Here is an 18,822-nt window from a genome sequence, read left to right on the forward strand (position 1 = left end):
TAGAGGTAGAGGCCACGGGTCTTCCGTGAGCATCTCTTGAAGTTCCGGGTACCAAGTCCTTCTTGGCCAATCCGGAACCACGAGTATCGTTCTTACTCCTCTCCTTCTTATGATTCTCAGTACTTTTGGTATGAGAGGCAGAGGAGGGAACACATACACTGACTGGTACACCCACGGTGTCACCAGAGCGTCCACCGCTATTGCCTGAGGGTCCCTTGACCTGGCGCAATATCTGTCTAGTTTTTTGTTTAGACGTGACGCCATCATGTCCACCTTTGGTTTTTCCCAACGGTTTACAATCAGGTGGAAGACTTCTGGGTGAAGTCCCCACTCTCCCGGGTGAAGGTCGTGTCTGCTGAGGAAGTCTGCTTCCCAGTTGTCCACTCCCGGAATGAACACTGCTGACAGAGCTATCACATGATTTTCCGCCCAGCGAAGAATCCTTGCAGCTTCTGCCATTGCCCTCCTGCTTCTCGTGCCGCCCTGTCTGTTTACGTGGGCGACTGACGTGATGTTGTCCGATTGGATCAATACCGCCTGACCCTGAAGCAGGGGTTTCGCTTGACTTAGGGCATTGTAAATGGCCCTTAGTTCCAGAATGTTTATATGAAGAGATGTTTCCATGCTTGACCACAAGCCCTGGAAATTTTTTCCCTGTGTGACTGCCCCCCAGCCTCTCAGGCTGGCGTCCGTGGTCACCAGGACCCAATCCTGAATGCCAAATCTGCGGCCCTCTAGTAGATGAGCACTCTGCAGCCACCACAGAAGAGACACCCTTGTCCTTGTCGACAGGGTTATCCGCTGATGCATCTGAAGATGCGATCCGGACCATTTGCCCAGTAGATCCCACTGAAACGTTCTTGCATGGAATCTTCCGAATGGAATTGCTTCGTAAGAAGCCACCATTTTTCCCAGGACCCTCGTGCACTGATGCACTGACACCTGGCCTGGTTTTAGGAGGTTCCTGACTAGCTCGGATAACTCCCTGGCCTTCTCCTCCGGGAGAAACACCTTTTTCTGGACTGTGTCCAGAATCATTCCTAGGAACAGTAGACGTGTCGTTGGAATCAGCTGCGATTTTGGAATATTTAGGATCCACCCGTGCTGACGTAACACTACCTGAGATAGTGCTACTCCGACTTCTAACTGTTCCCTGGACCTTGCCCTTATCAGGAGATCGTCCAAGTAAGGGATAATTAAGATGCCTTTTCTTCGAAGAAGAATCATCATTTCGGCCATTACCTTGGTAAAGACCCGAGGTGCCGTGGACAACCCAAACGGCAGCGTCTGAAACTGATAATGACAGTTTTGTACTACAAACCTGAGGTACCCTTGGTGAGACGGGTAGATTGGGACGTGGAGATAAGCATCCTTGATGTCCAGAGACACCATATAGTCCCCTTCTTCCAGGTTTGCTATCACCGCTCTGAGTGATTCCATCTTGAATTTAAACCTCTTTATGTAAGTGTTCAGGGATTTCAGATTTAAAATTGGTCTCACCGAGCCGTCCGGCTTCGGTACCACAAACAGCGTGGAATAATACCCCTTTCCCTGTTGTAGGAGGGGTGCCTTGATTATCACCTGCTGGGAATACAGCTTGTGAATGGCTTCCAAAACTGCCTCCCTGTCGGAGGGAGACTTTGGTAGAGCAGACTTCAGGAACCGGCGAGGGGGAAACGCCTCGAATTCCAGTTTGTACCCCTGCGATACCACCTGTAGAATCCAGGGGTCCACTTGCGAGTGAGCCCACTGCGCGTTGAAATTCTTGAGACGGGCCCCCACCATGTCTGAGTCTGCTTGTAAAGCCCCAGCGTCATGCTGAAGACTTGGCAGAAGCAGGGGAGGGCTTCTGCTCCTGGGAAGCGGCTGCATGGTGCAGTCTTTTTCCCCTTCCTCTGCCCCGGGGCAGGAAGGAATGGCCTTTAGCTCGCTTGTACTTATGGGAACGAAAGGACTGAGTTTGAAAAGACGGTGTCTTTTTCTGCTGATGTGAAGTGACCTGGGGTAAAAAGGTGGATTTTCCAGCCGTTGCCGTGGCCACCAGGTCCGATAGACCAGACCCAAATAACTCCTCCCCTTTATACGGCAATACTTCCATATGTCGTTTGGAATCCGCATCTCCTGACCACTGTCGCGTCCATAACGCTCTTCTGGCAGAAATGGACATAGCATCACGCATATATAGTAATGCATCCTTCAAATGCTCTATAGTTAACAGTATATTGTCCCTATCCAGGGTATCAATATTTTCAGTCAGGGAATCCGACCACGCGACGCCAGCACTGCACATCCAGGCTGAAGCGATTGCTGGTCGCAGTATAACACCAGTATGTGTGTATATACTTTTAAGAATATTTTCCAGCCTTCTATCTGCTGGTTCTTTGAGGGTGGCCGTATCAGGAGACGGTAACGCTACTTGTTTTGATAAACGTGTGAGCGCCTTATCTACCCTAGGGGGTGTTTCCCAACGTGTCCTAACCTCGAACGGGAAATTAATAAGAGCCGCAAGAATAACTAGCGATCCGTCCAATTTGGAACAGGCTTTGTCTACAGTAGTGGACCGATTTACTGCCAGAGGTTACGATGCCAACGAACTTTCTAAACACAAGGTAGATGTGGCAGCCATCCCACGACAAGAACTATTACAGCAAAAACTTAAGAAACAAGAGGATCTGGTACCATTAGTTACTAAGTACACCACCGCCAGCCCTGTGATACCACGTGCCTTGAAAGCAATGTGGCCCATTATTTCTACTGATAAAAAGTTACCTGTATTCAAGAAGAAAAGACCCCTCGCATGCTTCAAGAAAAGCAGAAGCATAAAGGACTATGTGGTGCATTCTGACATAACGGGTTTTGGGGAACAGCCCGCTATCAACTTTATGACCAAACCCCCAGGATGTTACAGGTGTCTTGGGTGCAAGACATGTGTTAATATCCAACCCGGTCCATCGTTTTTAATCTACCTCCACAGGAAAATCTTTTAATATCAGACATGTTATTACTTGCACCACCACCCATATTGTATATTTAATCACTTGTCCTTGCAAGCTACAATACGTGGGTAAGACTGTCCGTACCGCACGAGAGCGTTTTGCCATGCACAGATCTGCCATCAAATATGCTATCTCAGGAAAGTCTGCGGATCAACCGGTTGCCAAACATTATGCCGAATGCCAACATTCGCTTTATGATCTAAATTTCCAGATCATTGATCATATCCCCAAATCTTTACGGGGGGGGTGACCGTGGGGGACAGCTCTTACGTCTTGAAGCCCGGTGGATTTACACTCTTGATACCATCAAACCCAAAGGTCTTAACGATAAAATAACTTGGAGTGTATTCCATAATTAAAGGTTGAACTTATGCCTCCAAGATTCCCTTGTATGTAACCACAATTAATTGCTCTGCAGCAAACCAATTAATCCACAGGAAGATTGCTTCCTAGTTACAGCTGCTATAGAACACATTAACTTTAAGCACTTCGTTCTTTACAGGTTACTTTACAGTATATGTCTTTCAATCATGTATTTTCTTGCTCATGTATTTTTAAACTCTATTCCAAGCCAATTCTATGCTATATACTTTTGCCAAGTTCACATTTTATATCACTGTTCAAATTCACGTGTGTTTTTCTAACAGCGGCACCTACGCCTATCCCTCCCTTGGTTACCATAGCACCGGCTTCCATAGTGACCGAGTAAACTACGGGTATCCAGGAAGTGACGGACCCCTGCGTAGGAGCGCGCTGATGTCACCACACCCGGAAGTACACGGAGCGGTTTCCGTCCTCACCTCCCTTCCGTAGCGTGTGTCCCGTTCGCGGGTCTTCTTGGTCTATTTAAAAGCTATGTAAATGTTGTATGCACTGTATCACCTTGACAAAGGGGCGTCAGCGCCCCGAAACGTTGGTCACCTTTGTGGTCACCCTTGTGCTGTTTTTTATGGATTAAATACTTTTTTGCACTTTAAACTTTCTTTGGAGTCAGTCTCTGAGTGCCGCTGCATGCTTCCTATATATATATATATATATATATATATATATATATATATATATATATATATATATATATATATATATATATATATATATATATATATATATATATATACACACACACACATACATACATATATATATATATATATATATATATATATATATATATATATATATATATATATATATATATATATATATACACACACACACACACACACACACACACACACACAGGGATAACCTTATATAAGTGTTATTCCCTTATAGCTGCTGTATAGTTTTTAGCTGCCAATAGTGCCCCCCCTTCTCTTTTTTACCCTGATTCAGTAGCAAGTCTGCAGGGGAGAGTCAGGGAGCCGTCCTTCCAGCGGAGCTGTGAGGGAAAATGGCGCTTGTGTGCTGAGGAGATAGGCTCCGCCCCTTCACGACGTCCTTATCTCCCGCTTTTTCTGTAAAAAATGGCAGGGGTTAAAATACATCCATATAGCCCAAGAGCTATATGTGATGTATTCTTTAGCCAATCTAAGGTATTATCTGTTATATTGCGTCTCAGGGCGCTCCCCCCCAGCGCCCTGCACCCTCAGTGACCGGAGTGTGAAGTGTGCTGAGAGCAATGGCGCACAGCTGCGGTGCTGTGCGCTACCTTAGTCTGAAGACAGGATCGTCTTCTGCCGCCGATTTCACCGGACCTCTTCGCTCTTCTGGCTCTGTAAGGGGGCCGGCGGCGCGGCTCCGGGACCCATCCAGGCTGAACCTGTGATCGTCCCTCTGGAGCTAATGTCCAGTAGCCTAAGAAACCCGATCCACTCTGCACGCAGGTGAGTCCGTTTCTTCTCCCCTTAGTCCCACGATGCAGTGAGCCTGTTGCCAGCAGGACTCACTGAAAATAAAAAAACCTAAAATATACTTTTATTCTAAGCAGCTCAGGAGAGCCACCTAGCCTGCACCCTTCTCGTTCGGGCACAAAAATCTAACTGAGGCTTGGAGGAGGGTCATAGGGGGAGGAGCCAGTGCACACCACCTGATCCTAAAGCTTTTATTCTTGTGCCCTGTCTCCTGCGGAGCCGCTATTCCCCCCTTGGTCCTTACGGAGTCCCAGCATCCACTAGGACGTCAGAGAAAAAGTGTTTAAATTACAAGATATACACAGACAAACTCACACTATATAGTATCTCTCTATATCAGTGCAGCATTATACTGCTGAAAAAGGTCACTGCTATCAGGGGATACCATTTCCAGGGAGGGGTGTACTAGGTCTGCAATACTTAGGTAGGACATCCACATGGATGCGAGAACCCAAGGATTCCCAGAGCGTCATACTGCCTCCACTGACTTACGCTCTTCCTATAGTGCACCCTGATGCCACCTCTTCCCCAGGTAAAAGATGCAGTCCACATGATTCATCAGACCAGGCCACCCTCTTCCACTGCTCACATGCCCACTGTAGGCACATTTGGCAGTGGACAGTGGTCAGCATGGGCAATCTGATGCGTCTGCAGCTAGACTGTGGTCGGACATCGTTCTATCATAGCCAGCATTAACTATTTCAGCAATATGGCCGGCAGTACCTTCGCACAAGTGATTAATGAGCCTGGGGCGCCCATGACCCAGTTACAGATTTACCGGTTGCCCTTCCTTGGACCACTTTTAGTAGATAATAATCACTGCATACCGGGAACACCCAACAAGACTTGCCGTTTTGGAGATGCTCCGACCTAGCCGTCTGGCCATCACAATTAAGCCCTTGTCAGAGCTGCTCAGATCCTTACACCAAGTTTCCTGCTTTCAACATATCACCTTCCACAACAGACTGGTCACTTGCTGCATAATACATCCCACCCCCTGACAGGTGTCAGTGTAACAAGATGAGCAATGTAACTTCGCCTGACATTCTACAGCTATCCTAGAGTGCACAATACACAAGCTGAACAGACAGCCCACATACGTATGCTGTGTGACACTACCAAATCCCCACACTCACATTGTATGCTGTGTGACGTTACCATATCCCCACACTCACATTGTATGCTGTGTGACGCTACCAAATCCCCACACTCACATTGTATGCTGTGTGACGCTAGCCTTACCCCCACACTGTATGCTGTGTGACACTACCCTATCCCCACCCTCACATCCGTATGCTGTGCGACACTAGCCGTCTCACCACCCTCACATCCGTATGCTGTGCGACACTAGCCGTCTCCCCACCCTCACATCCGTATGCTGTGCGACACTAGCCGTCTCCCCACCCTCACATCCGTATGCTGTGCGACACTAGCAATCTCCCCACCCTCACATCCGTATGCTGTGCGACACTAGCAGTCTCCCCACACTCACATCCGTATGCTGTGCGACACTAGCAGTCTCCCCACACCTACATATGAATGTTGGAAGAAACAAAGTGCATGTGTATGCCGTATGACGCAAGCTGTATCCCGACACTCACATAATAAACGTTAAAGATTTCCAGTCTCCTGCCAATTCTATGAGCAGTGACCTGTACATCACACATTCCTGTAGAGTACACTGTTTATGTGCCCTCTGAGAACAAACTTGTCCTTGTTCCATAAAATGTACAATAAAAGTTATAGGAGGAGGTGACCAAATCGTGTAACAACCCAGAAAATGTTAATGGTACCTCTGGGAACAGCAACGCAGGGCCAGGGAGCGGAACAGGCTAGAACATCAGATATAAATGTGAGCAGCAACACGCGGTCCCTGCGGGAAGAACAAGCTGTAGGGTGGAGCAGGGTCTCTGGCGGAAGAGCTAATCACCAGATGCTGTTAGTATGCACAGGCCAATCCTTCAAATAAGCGCCAAGATTACCCAGAGCACATCCAAGTGCTGACTAGCGTTCTGGCTGCCCGCCCCTTCCCCTCCAGTGAGCCACAAATCCAGTACATGTAAGAGTTTAGGTACCTCCCCAAAAGGTCAGACTCATTTCAGAAGCAACACACGTGTTCTCAGAAGACAAGACACCAAGGCCACAGAGATTACCAAAGGTCACAGCGCTAAGGCACCCCAGGCCAAACATAGCATAGAGCCACTGTCCCGTACCTTGCGGAAAGGTGGCCAATCCTCATCACCACTCTGGTTGGAGCTATCATTGTGGTCAGAGTCTGTTTGGAAGATGGCGGCTGTCCCCAGTTTGTAGAGAGGTCGCAGGGCAACGCCAGAGGCATCCCAGAACCGGACTGTGCCATCCTCATGTCTGGAAGACAAATGCATCCAAGGTCAGTGATTCCCAATTCCAGTCCGCAAGTACCACCTACAGGCCATGTTTTGTGTATTTCTTTAAACATGCACAGGTGGAGTCACTGTTTTGCTGGGTCAGTAATTATCCTGCCTGCTTCCCCAGACAGAAATCCTGAAAACACGACCTGTTAGGAAAACCTGGCTGAGAACCACAGATCTAAATAAAGTCAGGTGTTACAATAAAATAAATAAATAAATAAAAACACACCCCACACAACACTCCTGCACAAGTCAGAATAAAAATAAATCCTATATGATAAAGGGCCAACACTGCTCCTCATTTCTATGGAGGGGAATTCAAGTGTGCTGCACAACGGCGGCCACTAGATGGCACCCAACAGGTGCACACAGCCATTGGCGCAGACATTACGGTCATGTTGTTCGGTCATTTTGATGGGCTGGTAACTAGTAAATAAATAAAATGCAAGCAATGCCTTTAACCACTTAACTGGCATGGTCAGATCATATGCAACTGCTCCACACCACTTATGTCTCCCAATTTTTGATGAAGAGATCCATACTGCAAATATGCATAATATAGTATGCAAATATTAAAAAAAAAAAAAAAAAAAAAAAAAAACACTTTCTAAACTAAATTGAATTAAAAAAAAAAGTTTTGAAAAAACATGGTTATGAACCATTTTGAATGGTAAAATAATCAATTAAGTAGTTAATTAGGCCCAGAAGCAGACACTAACACACTGTAAGGTCTAGTGCAGGGGCAGCCAATCAGTGGTGCTCCTGCTAGGGAACTACACATTCCAGAATGCCCTGCTGCAGTTTTACTGTTCAACATGCTAAAACGGAGACAGGCCTTGCTGGGATGTGTCATTCCACAGCAACCAGAGTATCACACGTTGCCTGCCCCTGGTCTAGTGGATGATCCCAAAATGTATCAAGTCCAGTGTATTTTAGCATCATTTTCACGATACAGTGCAATGCATACTGAGCCAGTATAAAGGACAATGCAGCCATTCCGGTGCCAACACAGAGGAAGCTATGTAGGGCGCTGGACTACGCAGATGGCAGCCCATCCACAAATATTTACCCACAAACATGGATGTGTACAAAATACAGGTAGGCTTTCATTTATCCTGAAAATGAATAAGTAACTAAGGATAACGCAGCATAGCCATCATTAGGGTGCAGAGCAGCAGTAGGGATCAGGGTATAAGACACACAGCAGTGTCTGTGTACAGACCAGCTCAGAGTCGCACATACACAACACTCTCCCTACGAGGGAGTGTCTGCAGCCCAAATCCCTCTTCTCCTCTCCCCCACACATCTGGAGCCGTGCTGACACCACTGGGCGCTCCCAGCTCTACACACCCGACTCCTGGGGATTGCTAGAATCCCAAAATCTTTTTTTTCCAATTTTCTCATCCTTCATTGTTCTGTTTATACTGGCTCAGCTGCCAAATTAATACAAGGGAGACGCTGAGCCCACACACAAATCAGTCTCCTACGGCTAGATAAACACAGCGCGGTTTCCTATCCAGGATTTGGCGTCATGTGACAGAGCCTGCGATTCCAGATGCAGATATGCAATGCTTGTTACAGGAATATCCTATGGGTGTAATAAAGCTGCCAGCATCAAAACGTCTACTGCTCACTGCAATAAGGATGAATCTCCTTTACAAAGCAGATCTCTACCTTTCCCATTTCCCTCCACCTTCAGTGAATTTCATTATTTATGGTAACCACACTTTCCAGGGATCTGATTGGGTGTACAGTGCTACAGCTATGGGTCTACACTACTCTACAGTCCACTGGAAAGGAGGTATCACAGAATTTGGTGGGTTATCCAGGTTCCAGTAACCGAGCTACTAAAATAGCAGATTAGGAGTTACAGGTTTGGGACCTGTCATTTTTTGTTTCAACATACCAGCATAGAGCCAGAAGCGGACCATACAAAGCCAACCATGGCTCTATGGTACAGCCAGCTTACTAAAATCATATTGGGGTTCTCAGATGGTGGGGGAAAGGGGGAGGACAGTGCCAGGACAAAAAGCTAGAGTAGGCGGCTGGAATGCTTAAACTCGCCATTACCCGCCATGTGGACTTGACATGAGACTACAATAGGTAAAAACTAGATTCACATCCAAGCTCCAGAATTCTGCTAATGCAGGAAATCCAATGTAGTCAATCACATACCCAGTAAGCAGGAGACCCCTCTGTGATGGTTCCTCAGCCAAGCTCCTTCCACCATCTATTGGCCAGTTCTGGAGGGCAGAAAGGAGGTTACAGCACGCCTTATAGGAGGATCATAAAACGAAAAACGTAGCTGGAACGCACAACCAGAGTAATACAACAGCCAGCGACTATACAAAGATCGCAGTTACCAGTGACGTTTACACTTTCCAGATACAGACAAGCCTCCCGAGATACGCACAACACTCTCAGTGCTTAACCAGATCACGTAAACATGCTTTAAAAATACAGAAGATCAAAAAGAGGATCCCAAGCCAAAATAAACCTATTTGGAAGCCACTGTAGTGTTTTCCAGCCAATAGCTTACCGCAGAGGAGAGCTGTGGATTCTGCTGCTCGCCAGCGATTAGGATCCGCTCCCACAGCTTGAGCGTGACATTGGAGATGTGATAGGAGCAAGTGATCGCGGAGGAGTGGAGCGGGGCAAGGTAGGGTGAAGGTACAGTCGGCCAGCCAGGTGTCTGCAAGTCAATGACAACCAACTCTTCTTCTACCAGGACCACCAGAGCGATGGGATTGTCCAAACCTGGAAATGAACACCGGACACAACATCAAGACAACAGGAGCTACCAGATTCCCCCCGGTGCAGTCATCTTACTCCAAAGTACAGTGTATAGTAAAAAAGGCACAACCTGTCTAAGAGAGAGTCTATGCTTACACAGAGCTAGCACAGAAGGGATCTTACCGTCCTCACTCTGGAGTGGACACACTGTAAAGAAGTCTATGAGTCGGGAGGTGAAGTCTAAGGTAACCAGAGTCTTCCCTTGCATGATGGTGACGCAGTGCCGGTCTCCATAGCTGGCCCTGGGCATGCCGCCGCTGAATATGATGTAATGATTCCTGGAGTGACGACAAGTAAAGAATGGTGGATTCACAATAGGGAGTGGGTCTACACAAGACAAAAAACCATAGAGGGACATGTACTAAGCAGTGATAAAAGTGGAGGAGTGAGCCTGTGGAGAAGTTGCCCTGGCCAACCAATCAGCTGCTCGGTGTACTTTTATAGTATGCAAATAATAAATGCTACGTCAATGCTGATTGGTTGCCATGGGCAACGTCTCCACTTGTATCACTGCTTAGTACATGTCCCGCATAAAATCATAAGTTAACTAAACAAACCCAGAGCTGCTGGACTGCCACTGAATTTTGTTGATGGCTTTACAGGGAAAAGGACCTGGAAGAAAGAAGAAAAAAAAACAACAACCACAATAAATATATATTATATAAATAAATATAAATATATATTATATAAATAAATATAAATATATATATATATATATATATATATATATATATATATATATATATATATATATATATATATATATATATATACACATACATACATACATACATACATACACACATACATACACACACACACACATACATGTACACACCACTATATAACAACACTAACACAATTGGACTATTGCATACGCTATAGCTCAGAAAGTTTCATTTGCTCAAGGAACGCCCATTAATGAATCAGTCTCCATCCATTCCCATAACAGTCAATAAGGCCACCAACTCCACCGCACTCTAGTCACACCAATGAGAACCTCCTTCCATCATAGAGGAATGAAAGGTCCACATAAAAACTGGCAACAGATCTCCTACCCACGGAGGAAGCAGGAGGGGACACATTACAGATTTGTGTGGCCATCTGATGTCCCCAAATGTCAGCATACAAAAGATTGTCCTCCAATACTATGCACAAGGCCTCAGATTTTGTTGGATAACTTGGCCTTCTGATAACAGACCGGGAACCAGGCACAGAATTCCAGAAAGGGTTCACAGAAAGGACAGCAGTAGCTTCTCTTCCTCTGGCATGTCTGACCATAAAAGTTGCCAGTTTTCATTTACATGTTGGTAATACAGTAGCAATAATGTAAAAGGAGCATTAAGTGGAGGAAACGCCGCAGGGTCAGACTTGACACTGCGTTGCGATATGCGTTTTGCCCATATCCTTAATGACCAAGGACAGGGTGAAATGGATATTCCCCTGGTACTGGAGATAGTACATTCTACCAATGACCGAATTCTGCGTGAGGGTGCTGGCCAGCTGCAATCAATTGTTAACCTACTTTCACATAGCCAGTACTAACGTACCACTGTGGGGCAGGTCCTTCCCCAGAGAGTGTATCCGACACACCAGCACATCCGATCCAGGAAGCTATCGCAAGTAAGAATGAAGATGGGGGTACCATCCCGCTACACTATAACTGGACTCACCATACGGTATTGTAGAGGTCACAGGCTGTGATGTAGTGGCGGAATGACTGTTCATTGCCCACACCATGTAGCCGCCGTCGCTGTGAGAGCTGATTAATGACATGCCACTGCTCTCCCAGTACAGACTTTCCAGTTGCTGCGGAGACACCGGTATCAACACACAGGAACCAAAAACATATGCTCCACATAAGTGCATAACAATGCGGCGTGGTGGAGGGGTCAGGGGGTAGGTGATGGTTAGATAGAATAGACTGCAAATTACATTTTTACATCCCAGTTTCTGCAACAAGGTAAAAGTGTTAATTCTGGAACTGGCCCATTGTAACATCATTTACATAAAGTCACCAAAAAATTAAAACACACCCACAAAACACCACAAATCTTCAAGTCACCTGGTTCCCCAAGAAGAGATGCTCCACCGTCCTGGACTCTCGGTCCCATAAAACCACCAGCCCCCGGCTGTAGCCAATCAATATCTTTCCTGGATGCTGTGGATGCTGCTGTAAAGACTCCACCGGGCCCAGGGCTTTCCCACATCTGTATTCATCTGGGAGACTGCCAACCAGAAGAAAAAAAAACACACCCATAGGTCAGGGGGGGTGCAGAAATCACAACTTTGGCCACAAGTAAATGCAGACATCGAAGGTAGTGGCAGACAACCACCAACATGAATTATTTACCGAGCAACGCAAGCCAGAAACCAAACAGTCGTCTGGAAAAGCCGGCCTTAAAAAAAAAAAATCTCTCTGTATGGAGAACCCTCTTGCTGTGCTCTAAACACAGTTGTGGAGGCCTGGGCTGAAGTAAAGCCCCAAAGCACCTAGTGACCATGAAGGCCAAATAATAAGAGCACACATTGCTCACTTCCCTCATTTCCAAATGATTATATGGAAGGGAATTCAAATGTTTGAAATGTCAGTTGGGTGTCTGTTTTTCCTATATAATAGACAGGAAAAGACAGACACCTAACTGACTTTTCAAACAGGTGTAGTATGTCTGACCGGCGGCATACCGACGCCGGGATCCCGGCAGCATACCGACGCCGGGATCCCGGCGGGGAGGGGAGAGTGCAGCAAGCCCCTTGCAGGCTCGCTTCGCTCGCCACGGGTTATAATCCCACTCTATGGGTTTCGTGGACACCCACGAGTGGAAACGGTCCCTGTTGGTCGGCATGCTGACGATCGGGATAGTGAGGGGGCGGGATGATGGTGGAGGTCATGTGACCGTCGGTCACCCGACCGCCGGTCACATGAATACCACCCTTTTCAAACAATTGAATATCCCCCTATATGTCTATGCATGTAACCATGGTTTTCATTTTATACCATGGCCTTGGGAAATGGGAGAGTGATCAGTAGTTTTTTCTTAAATCAAGTATTTTTCTTGAAAGTTTCCAATAACCAAAAATAAATAAAATTTAAATCAAAAGAACAAAGAAATTGGAGTATCCATAGAAGAAGCAATATAAACATACCATGAAAGGCGAGCATATCGTAGCAGAAGTTTAATACAGCAGCGTTTAGCACAATGTAGAGGAGTGGGTGTAACTACACCCCGAGGTCTCCTCACCTGTGTAACACTTTGTCCTGCAGCAAGGTCTCATCCTCCAGGAGTTTCAGACTTGGGATCTGCAGGAAATAAGCACCGCCTCCTTCTGTCCCCAGGGCGGCGACGTCACAGGAGGCTGCCACTAGGATCACCGTCACATGCGTGACACTTGGAGGGGAACTGCAAGCACAAGGAGTCAAATCAGAAAATAATCACAAACCCGCGCAAAGCAGCCGTTAAATATATAAATAAAATAAAGGGGTTCTCCACCTTAAAAGACCATTTTTTCTTTATAGCTTCCAACTTATAACATTTGTCACCTGCCATGCTCTAACCGTAATATAGTATTGACTGTTACTGCTGCAGGCAACGAGGCTTAAGGCCTTTGATGGAGTTCCAGATCACAAGTGACGAGAGTGCAGCAACACGGATCGCTGCCAGTTTAATAATAATACAGACAAAGGCGTGTGTGAGAAAAATATGTCAGGGCACTACAAAGAGCACAATACACTTTTAAGTGGAGCAGCCCCTTCCACAATCACCAAAGTATAGAATTAGTTTTGTTTAGTTGCTAAAAGGGAATCACATCCTCCAGATAACGGGACACAGTCACTCCCTGAAGATATAATAGGACCACATCCTGGATTACAGAACATTGGGGGTCTATTTACGAAGCCTTGGAAGGAGAAAGTGGACGGAGATAAAGTACCAGCCAATCAGCTCCTATCTCCATCCAAGGTAAATAGACCCCATTCCCCATTGTCTGACACGGCATAAGCCAGCTTTGTATACTTACCCCTGCCTGGTGCAGTGATCCTTCGTACAGTCCTCCCCCGCTGCAAAGGTGCATTACAGGCAACGTCTAACAAACAATACCAACAGGATTCTGCAACCAGGGGAGGACTGCTACAAATCCTGTGACAAGCTCTTTGGAGATATAGGCCGCAGCTCCCGGTAGCAGTCCCAAGGACCACTGGCGAGCCCAGCTATCAGTGGCATCTGAATTTGGGTCTCAGCGGGAGATGTATAAAAGCAGTGAAGTTGCTCCATCAGCTTCTACCTATAGTTTTATAGACTGTACTTGATAAATGCTACCGCAAAGCAGATTGCTAGCTATGTGCAACTTCTCTCTTATCACCGCTTCAAAGTCTTCAATCAGTCTCCAAAACTTCAGACAGAAAGCTGGGAACTCCGCTGATAAGTGCGGCTGTCAGACATGAGCCAGTTACTGGCTGTTTCAGACAGATGGAATATAGAGGGTGCCTCCTCTAACCCTGAGGTAGCGGTGCCCCCAGATGGATTCAGAGAAAGGGATTAAACGGTAAGGATCTATTCTATCCTGAGGCCTTTCCAACCGCTTTCAAGAAACACAAGAGGTGTATAGACAAGGCAGGAGAGACTGGTGTATGCATGCCCAATTGCATCCTTCACAAAGCTGAAGTTTTAGTTTATCTCCACTTACTGTCCAATTTTTCAACAAGGCCTTTAGAATTACCCAAGAAGAGGATTACCTCATTTGACACCCCTTGGATAAGTCACATGCTAGCTCTGTGCATAAGGCTGCAGCAGAGTCGCTGGGTGACACATCCCTGGAGGCAGAGACACCGCATACAAAATCTAGTCTACGTATCTTATACAAAGACCACACCTGCAACGTGTTCAGTTCTCAGCGTCAGCTCACTTTCTGGAAGTTGGATGCATCATAAGTAATAAAAATGCACACATTTATAGCTAAAAAAACAAAACCTTAAAAATCTACAAGCGACGTGGTCTTACATTTTTGTTCTTTTTTGTTTATCAAAGCGTGCCAAGGTACAGCTAGGGAGTAAACAGAACCAGGAGCCTTTCACGTGCCAGCCAATAATGGGCACTTACCCTTACCAAAAGAAAAAACATTTCAAGCACGCCGTTACTGACAATCCATTAATACTGGCAGGTACAAGCTCACAATGCCACCACTGCAAATATTAATTACCATGATTAAGTGCTATTGGAATCTCTATTAAGCTAAAGAAAATTGTACCCAATACTACTCAAGCTTTAAAAAGTTTGTTTGCAGCAATTAATGGGGTTTCCAGTTACATGTGATCCTTTCTTGTCCAGTAAAAAAGAAAAAGGCCTCATATCGTGATTTATGACCGACGGTCATTATCACGGTATCCAATTAGGATCCACGATTGCGCAATACGCTACTGATCCCATGGGTTATTGCAGCTCCAAGTGGGAGGCACCCAATAAGCTCCAGCATGGGGGAGGGGCTAAGTTACGTCCTTCAGCATTGAGCCGGCATATATGTAAATAACTTTAGGATGAATTAGGAGGAGTAAATAACTGAAATGGTAATAGATTTATACACACCAGAATATTGTGCTGCACTGTACAACTGCAGCCGATATTCTACAGTGTACATGTACAGTAAGAGAGCAGACTAGTGTCCCGTATACTGGAGGTGCTTCTTTACCTAGTACAAAATGACCATGAACATGTTCTCAGGAATTAAGCATTAATACTTAGGAAGCAAAAAAATAAAAAAAAACACAAAAAAAAAAAAAAAAAAAAAAAAAACACCCCAAAACATTATTTTTAAAAAAATAAAAAGGGCAAATGCTGAAAAGAATCCCAGTCCCATTTGTGCCAATGAAACACACCCACCACATCCAATCTTACACCAGAGTGACCCTCTTCTTCCTCACGCTTGTATAGTCACCCCTTGCCCTTCCGCTAGACTCCCCAAAAATGTTTGATTCTATATAAAAACTAAATAGTTATGTAAATCAGATGAGAAGGTGGAAAACACAACCATTTGCTGAATAACTGCACCAGGGCAGCTGGTTTATTAGGCCAACCCTGTGACCGTGGGGTAAGCTTTCAAAGAAAAACAGATACGGGCACCAGGCAACAACTGAATCTTTTCTTTTAAAAGTAAGCCAGAGCTTCGCCCTCCTGACACTGGAGGAAAGGTAACAGAACAGTTTAGTCTGCCCCAAAATATACTACAGCAACCTGTGTTTTATTTCCACTTCATAAAAGGGAGGATTTCTAGGAGGCCACAAACCAGCAAGGTTTTATTTTAAAGCAGGAAACAGAATGCGAACTGACTAAATGGAACATATGGGGCAGATCAGCAAGGGGTGGGGGCTTACATATTACGGAACCACTTCTACATATTACAGAACCACAAATTAATGGCCGCCATTCTGCCTGTCAGACACAAGCGTGAGAGAGAAAGAAGGAGCGTTTGAGTACTTAGCGTAGTCGAACCCTGGCCGGCCCGGGAGGATGAAGCTGCAGATTTCTTCTATACGGGAGCAGCCGTCCTTTAGTTGCATCTCCCACAAGTGTAGGGTGTTGTCATCCAGCAGAGAGAGGAGCCGGCCCTGGCAGACAGACAACAGAGTGGTGAGTACACCTCTTGCAAAATGAGCGCAGACTAAAGAGTCCAGCTGCATCTTAGGGTGGGTACAAATTAGAACGATTGGAAACCGGGCCAATGGTCGGGACGATTTCCCTTCGTCCCTGACCATCCCTAACTGGCCAACTGACCATATGTTGATTAAATCGTATGCAGACCATTTAAGTCAACGGAATAATATGTGGTTCTATCCTTAATTTCTATGCACAAGGCTGCATGCGATATCGTCCGGCTGGCCATGCAGCATGGCTGAAAAGATGTTGCATGCGGACCGCGGGAGCGTATAATGCAGTGTACACATCAGACGATATGCATGATTTGTTGCCTCGACGCGGCAAATCATGGCGATGTTTACGCACCCAAAGGTTGGATACGCACTTAAACAATAATCGGCCAGATTGGTCTTTTCTGGGCGAATCAGGCCGATATTGTTGCGCTCTCCCGTGGATCGCATGCGATATCCTGGTCAACCGGAAGATATCATGTACAATGCCATGCTGCGAATCCTACATCACAGTCGTCCCTGGTACGCACTTGCACGATGAAGGGACCAGTTAAATGGTCGAGTACACATTGCTCCGATTGTGCCACAATATCGCCAGGCAGTGCTTGGCGAATAACGGCCATGCTTTACCACGCGAGGTTGTGGCTTGCTAGAGGACAGATAGGTTGCATTCTCACACAAAGACCCAGTGGGTGGTGGATAAGGGGCCTCATCCACTGCAAGAAGGAGCAGGAACAAAAGGCAGTGCCACTCAACACAAAATGCTTATCAAATAAGGTTATTTAAACAGAACACCACCATTACAGCCTATTCAAGAATACAGGAACTATACCTGTCCAGGTAAGAAGTGCATCTGGGTCACGGTTGCCATATCCTTGTGCAGTCCAGTAAACTCCACACCAGGGGCCCCATATCTGCAGGAGGTCAAGGAAATAAACCACACTGTTGCCAGGGCACCGATGTGCGAGTATTAATAGATTCAGCTTTTCTCTGTCAGACCTGAAATGCATACACACACACACACACACACACACACACACACACTCACACAGGTTGAGTATCCCATATCCAAATATTCCGAAATACGGAATTTTTTTCAGGGAGAGCGAGATAGTGGAACCTTTTTGTTTTCTGTTGGCTCAATGTACACAAACGGTTTAATTCACAAAGTTATTAAAAATATTGTATTAAATAACCTTCAGGCTGTGTGTATAAGGTGTATATGAAACATAAATGCATTCTGTGCTTAGATTTAGGTCCCATCACCAAGATATCTCAATATGGTATGCAATTATTCCCAAATATGGAAAAATCCGATATCCAAAATACCTCTGGTCCCAAGCATTTTGGATAAGGGATACTCAACCTGTATTAATTTATTTTTATTTTTGTCTAGGGTTAGCTGCGATTCTGTCTTTCTGGCTGGTTCTCGACAAAGATCCCTAGAGGGTCGAAACGCCAGACACAATGCAATCGGATAGGTAAGTTATACACATACACACGAAGCCTACCATTTTCATAAACCAACTATGGGGCCAGTTGGTGTTCTCAAGCCTCGCCGCTGCTAAATCAAATATCTGATAACTCACATGCAGGACATCTGGATTTTGTATAAAATATCAGATCAATGTTTATAGAGACTGAGCCAGAAATGTAATGCTGTTTAGAAAGGACACTGAACACAAAACCATGTATTAATTCTGGAAGAAGTCTTTGAATTTCCTTGATCAAGCCTAAAGCTAGGTACACACTATACAATTGGGCCAATTTGGCAATAATCTGAAGAACGGCCAAAGTTATTGTATAGTGTGTATGTACAATCGTTTCGGTGATATTTCTGAAAAATCTTGCCCACACACACACGATCGATTTTTCAATCAGTCGTCCCAAACCAAAAATCTCGGCCACAATCTCCCGATATTGACCAGTGTGTGTGTGTGCGCGCAGTCTCAATAATCTGCCCATATTTCCTTTGTTAACCTGTCACTATATTATCTTCCTTGTAGGAGGACATATGCAAACGCAGTGTGATGTGGCAGAAAATTGGCAACTGAAAAAAAAAAAAAAAAAAAAAAAAAAAACACACAAAACAAAAAAATAACACCTTTTAGTGTGTTGCTCAGATATTGGTGCCTACAAGTTCCAGAAAAAAA

General features: G+C 45.6%; 1 protein-coding gene across 3 annotated transcripts in view; it reads right to left on the reverse strand.

Moving 5' to 3' along the window:
* LLGL1 (LLGL scribble cell polarity complex component 1) overlaps positions 1-18,822 on the reverse strand; it is a 95,551-nt gene that overhangs the window by 35,987 nt on the left and 40,742 nt on the right. For 2 of the 3 annotated variants that reach the window (XM_063934952.1, XM_063934950.1), the window contains exons 3-12: positions 17,502-17,583; positions 16,500-16,630; positions 13,275-13,433; positions 12,098-12,260; positions 11,706-11,841; positions 10,590-10,644; positions 10,156-10,310; positions 9,779-9,996; positions 9,415-9,482; positions 7,063-7,216 (exon numbers count right to left, since the gene is read on the reverse strand). In XM_063934952.1, the coding sequence (XP_063791022.1) occupies positions 7,063-7,216; positions 9,415-9,482; positions 9,779-9,996; positions 10,156-10,310; positions 10,590-10,644; positions 11,706-11,841; positions 12,098-12,260; positions 13,275-13,433; positions 16,500-16,630; positions 17,502-17,583 (1,321 nt within the window). The remainder of the gene's footprint in view (positions 1-7,062; positions 7,217-9,414; positions 9,483-9,778; positions 9,997-10,155; positions 10,311-10,589; positions 10,645-11,705; positions 11,842-12,097; positions 12,261-13,274; positions 13,434-16,499; positions 16,631-17,501; positions 17,584-18,822) is intronic. The other variant, XM_063934951.1, reaches the window with a different exon arrangement.

The sequence above is a fragment of the Pseudophryne corroboree genome, chromosome 7 (genome assembly GCF_028390025.1).
Source record: "Pseudophryne corroboree isolate aPseCor3 chromosome 7, aPseCor3.hap2, whole genome shotgun sequence".
Lineage (NCBI taxonomy): Eukaryota > Metazoa > Chordata > Amphibia > Anura > Myobatrachidae > Pseudophryne > Pseudophryne corroboree.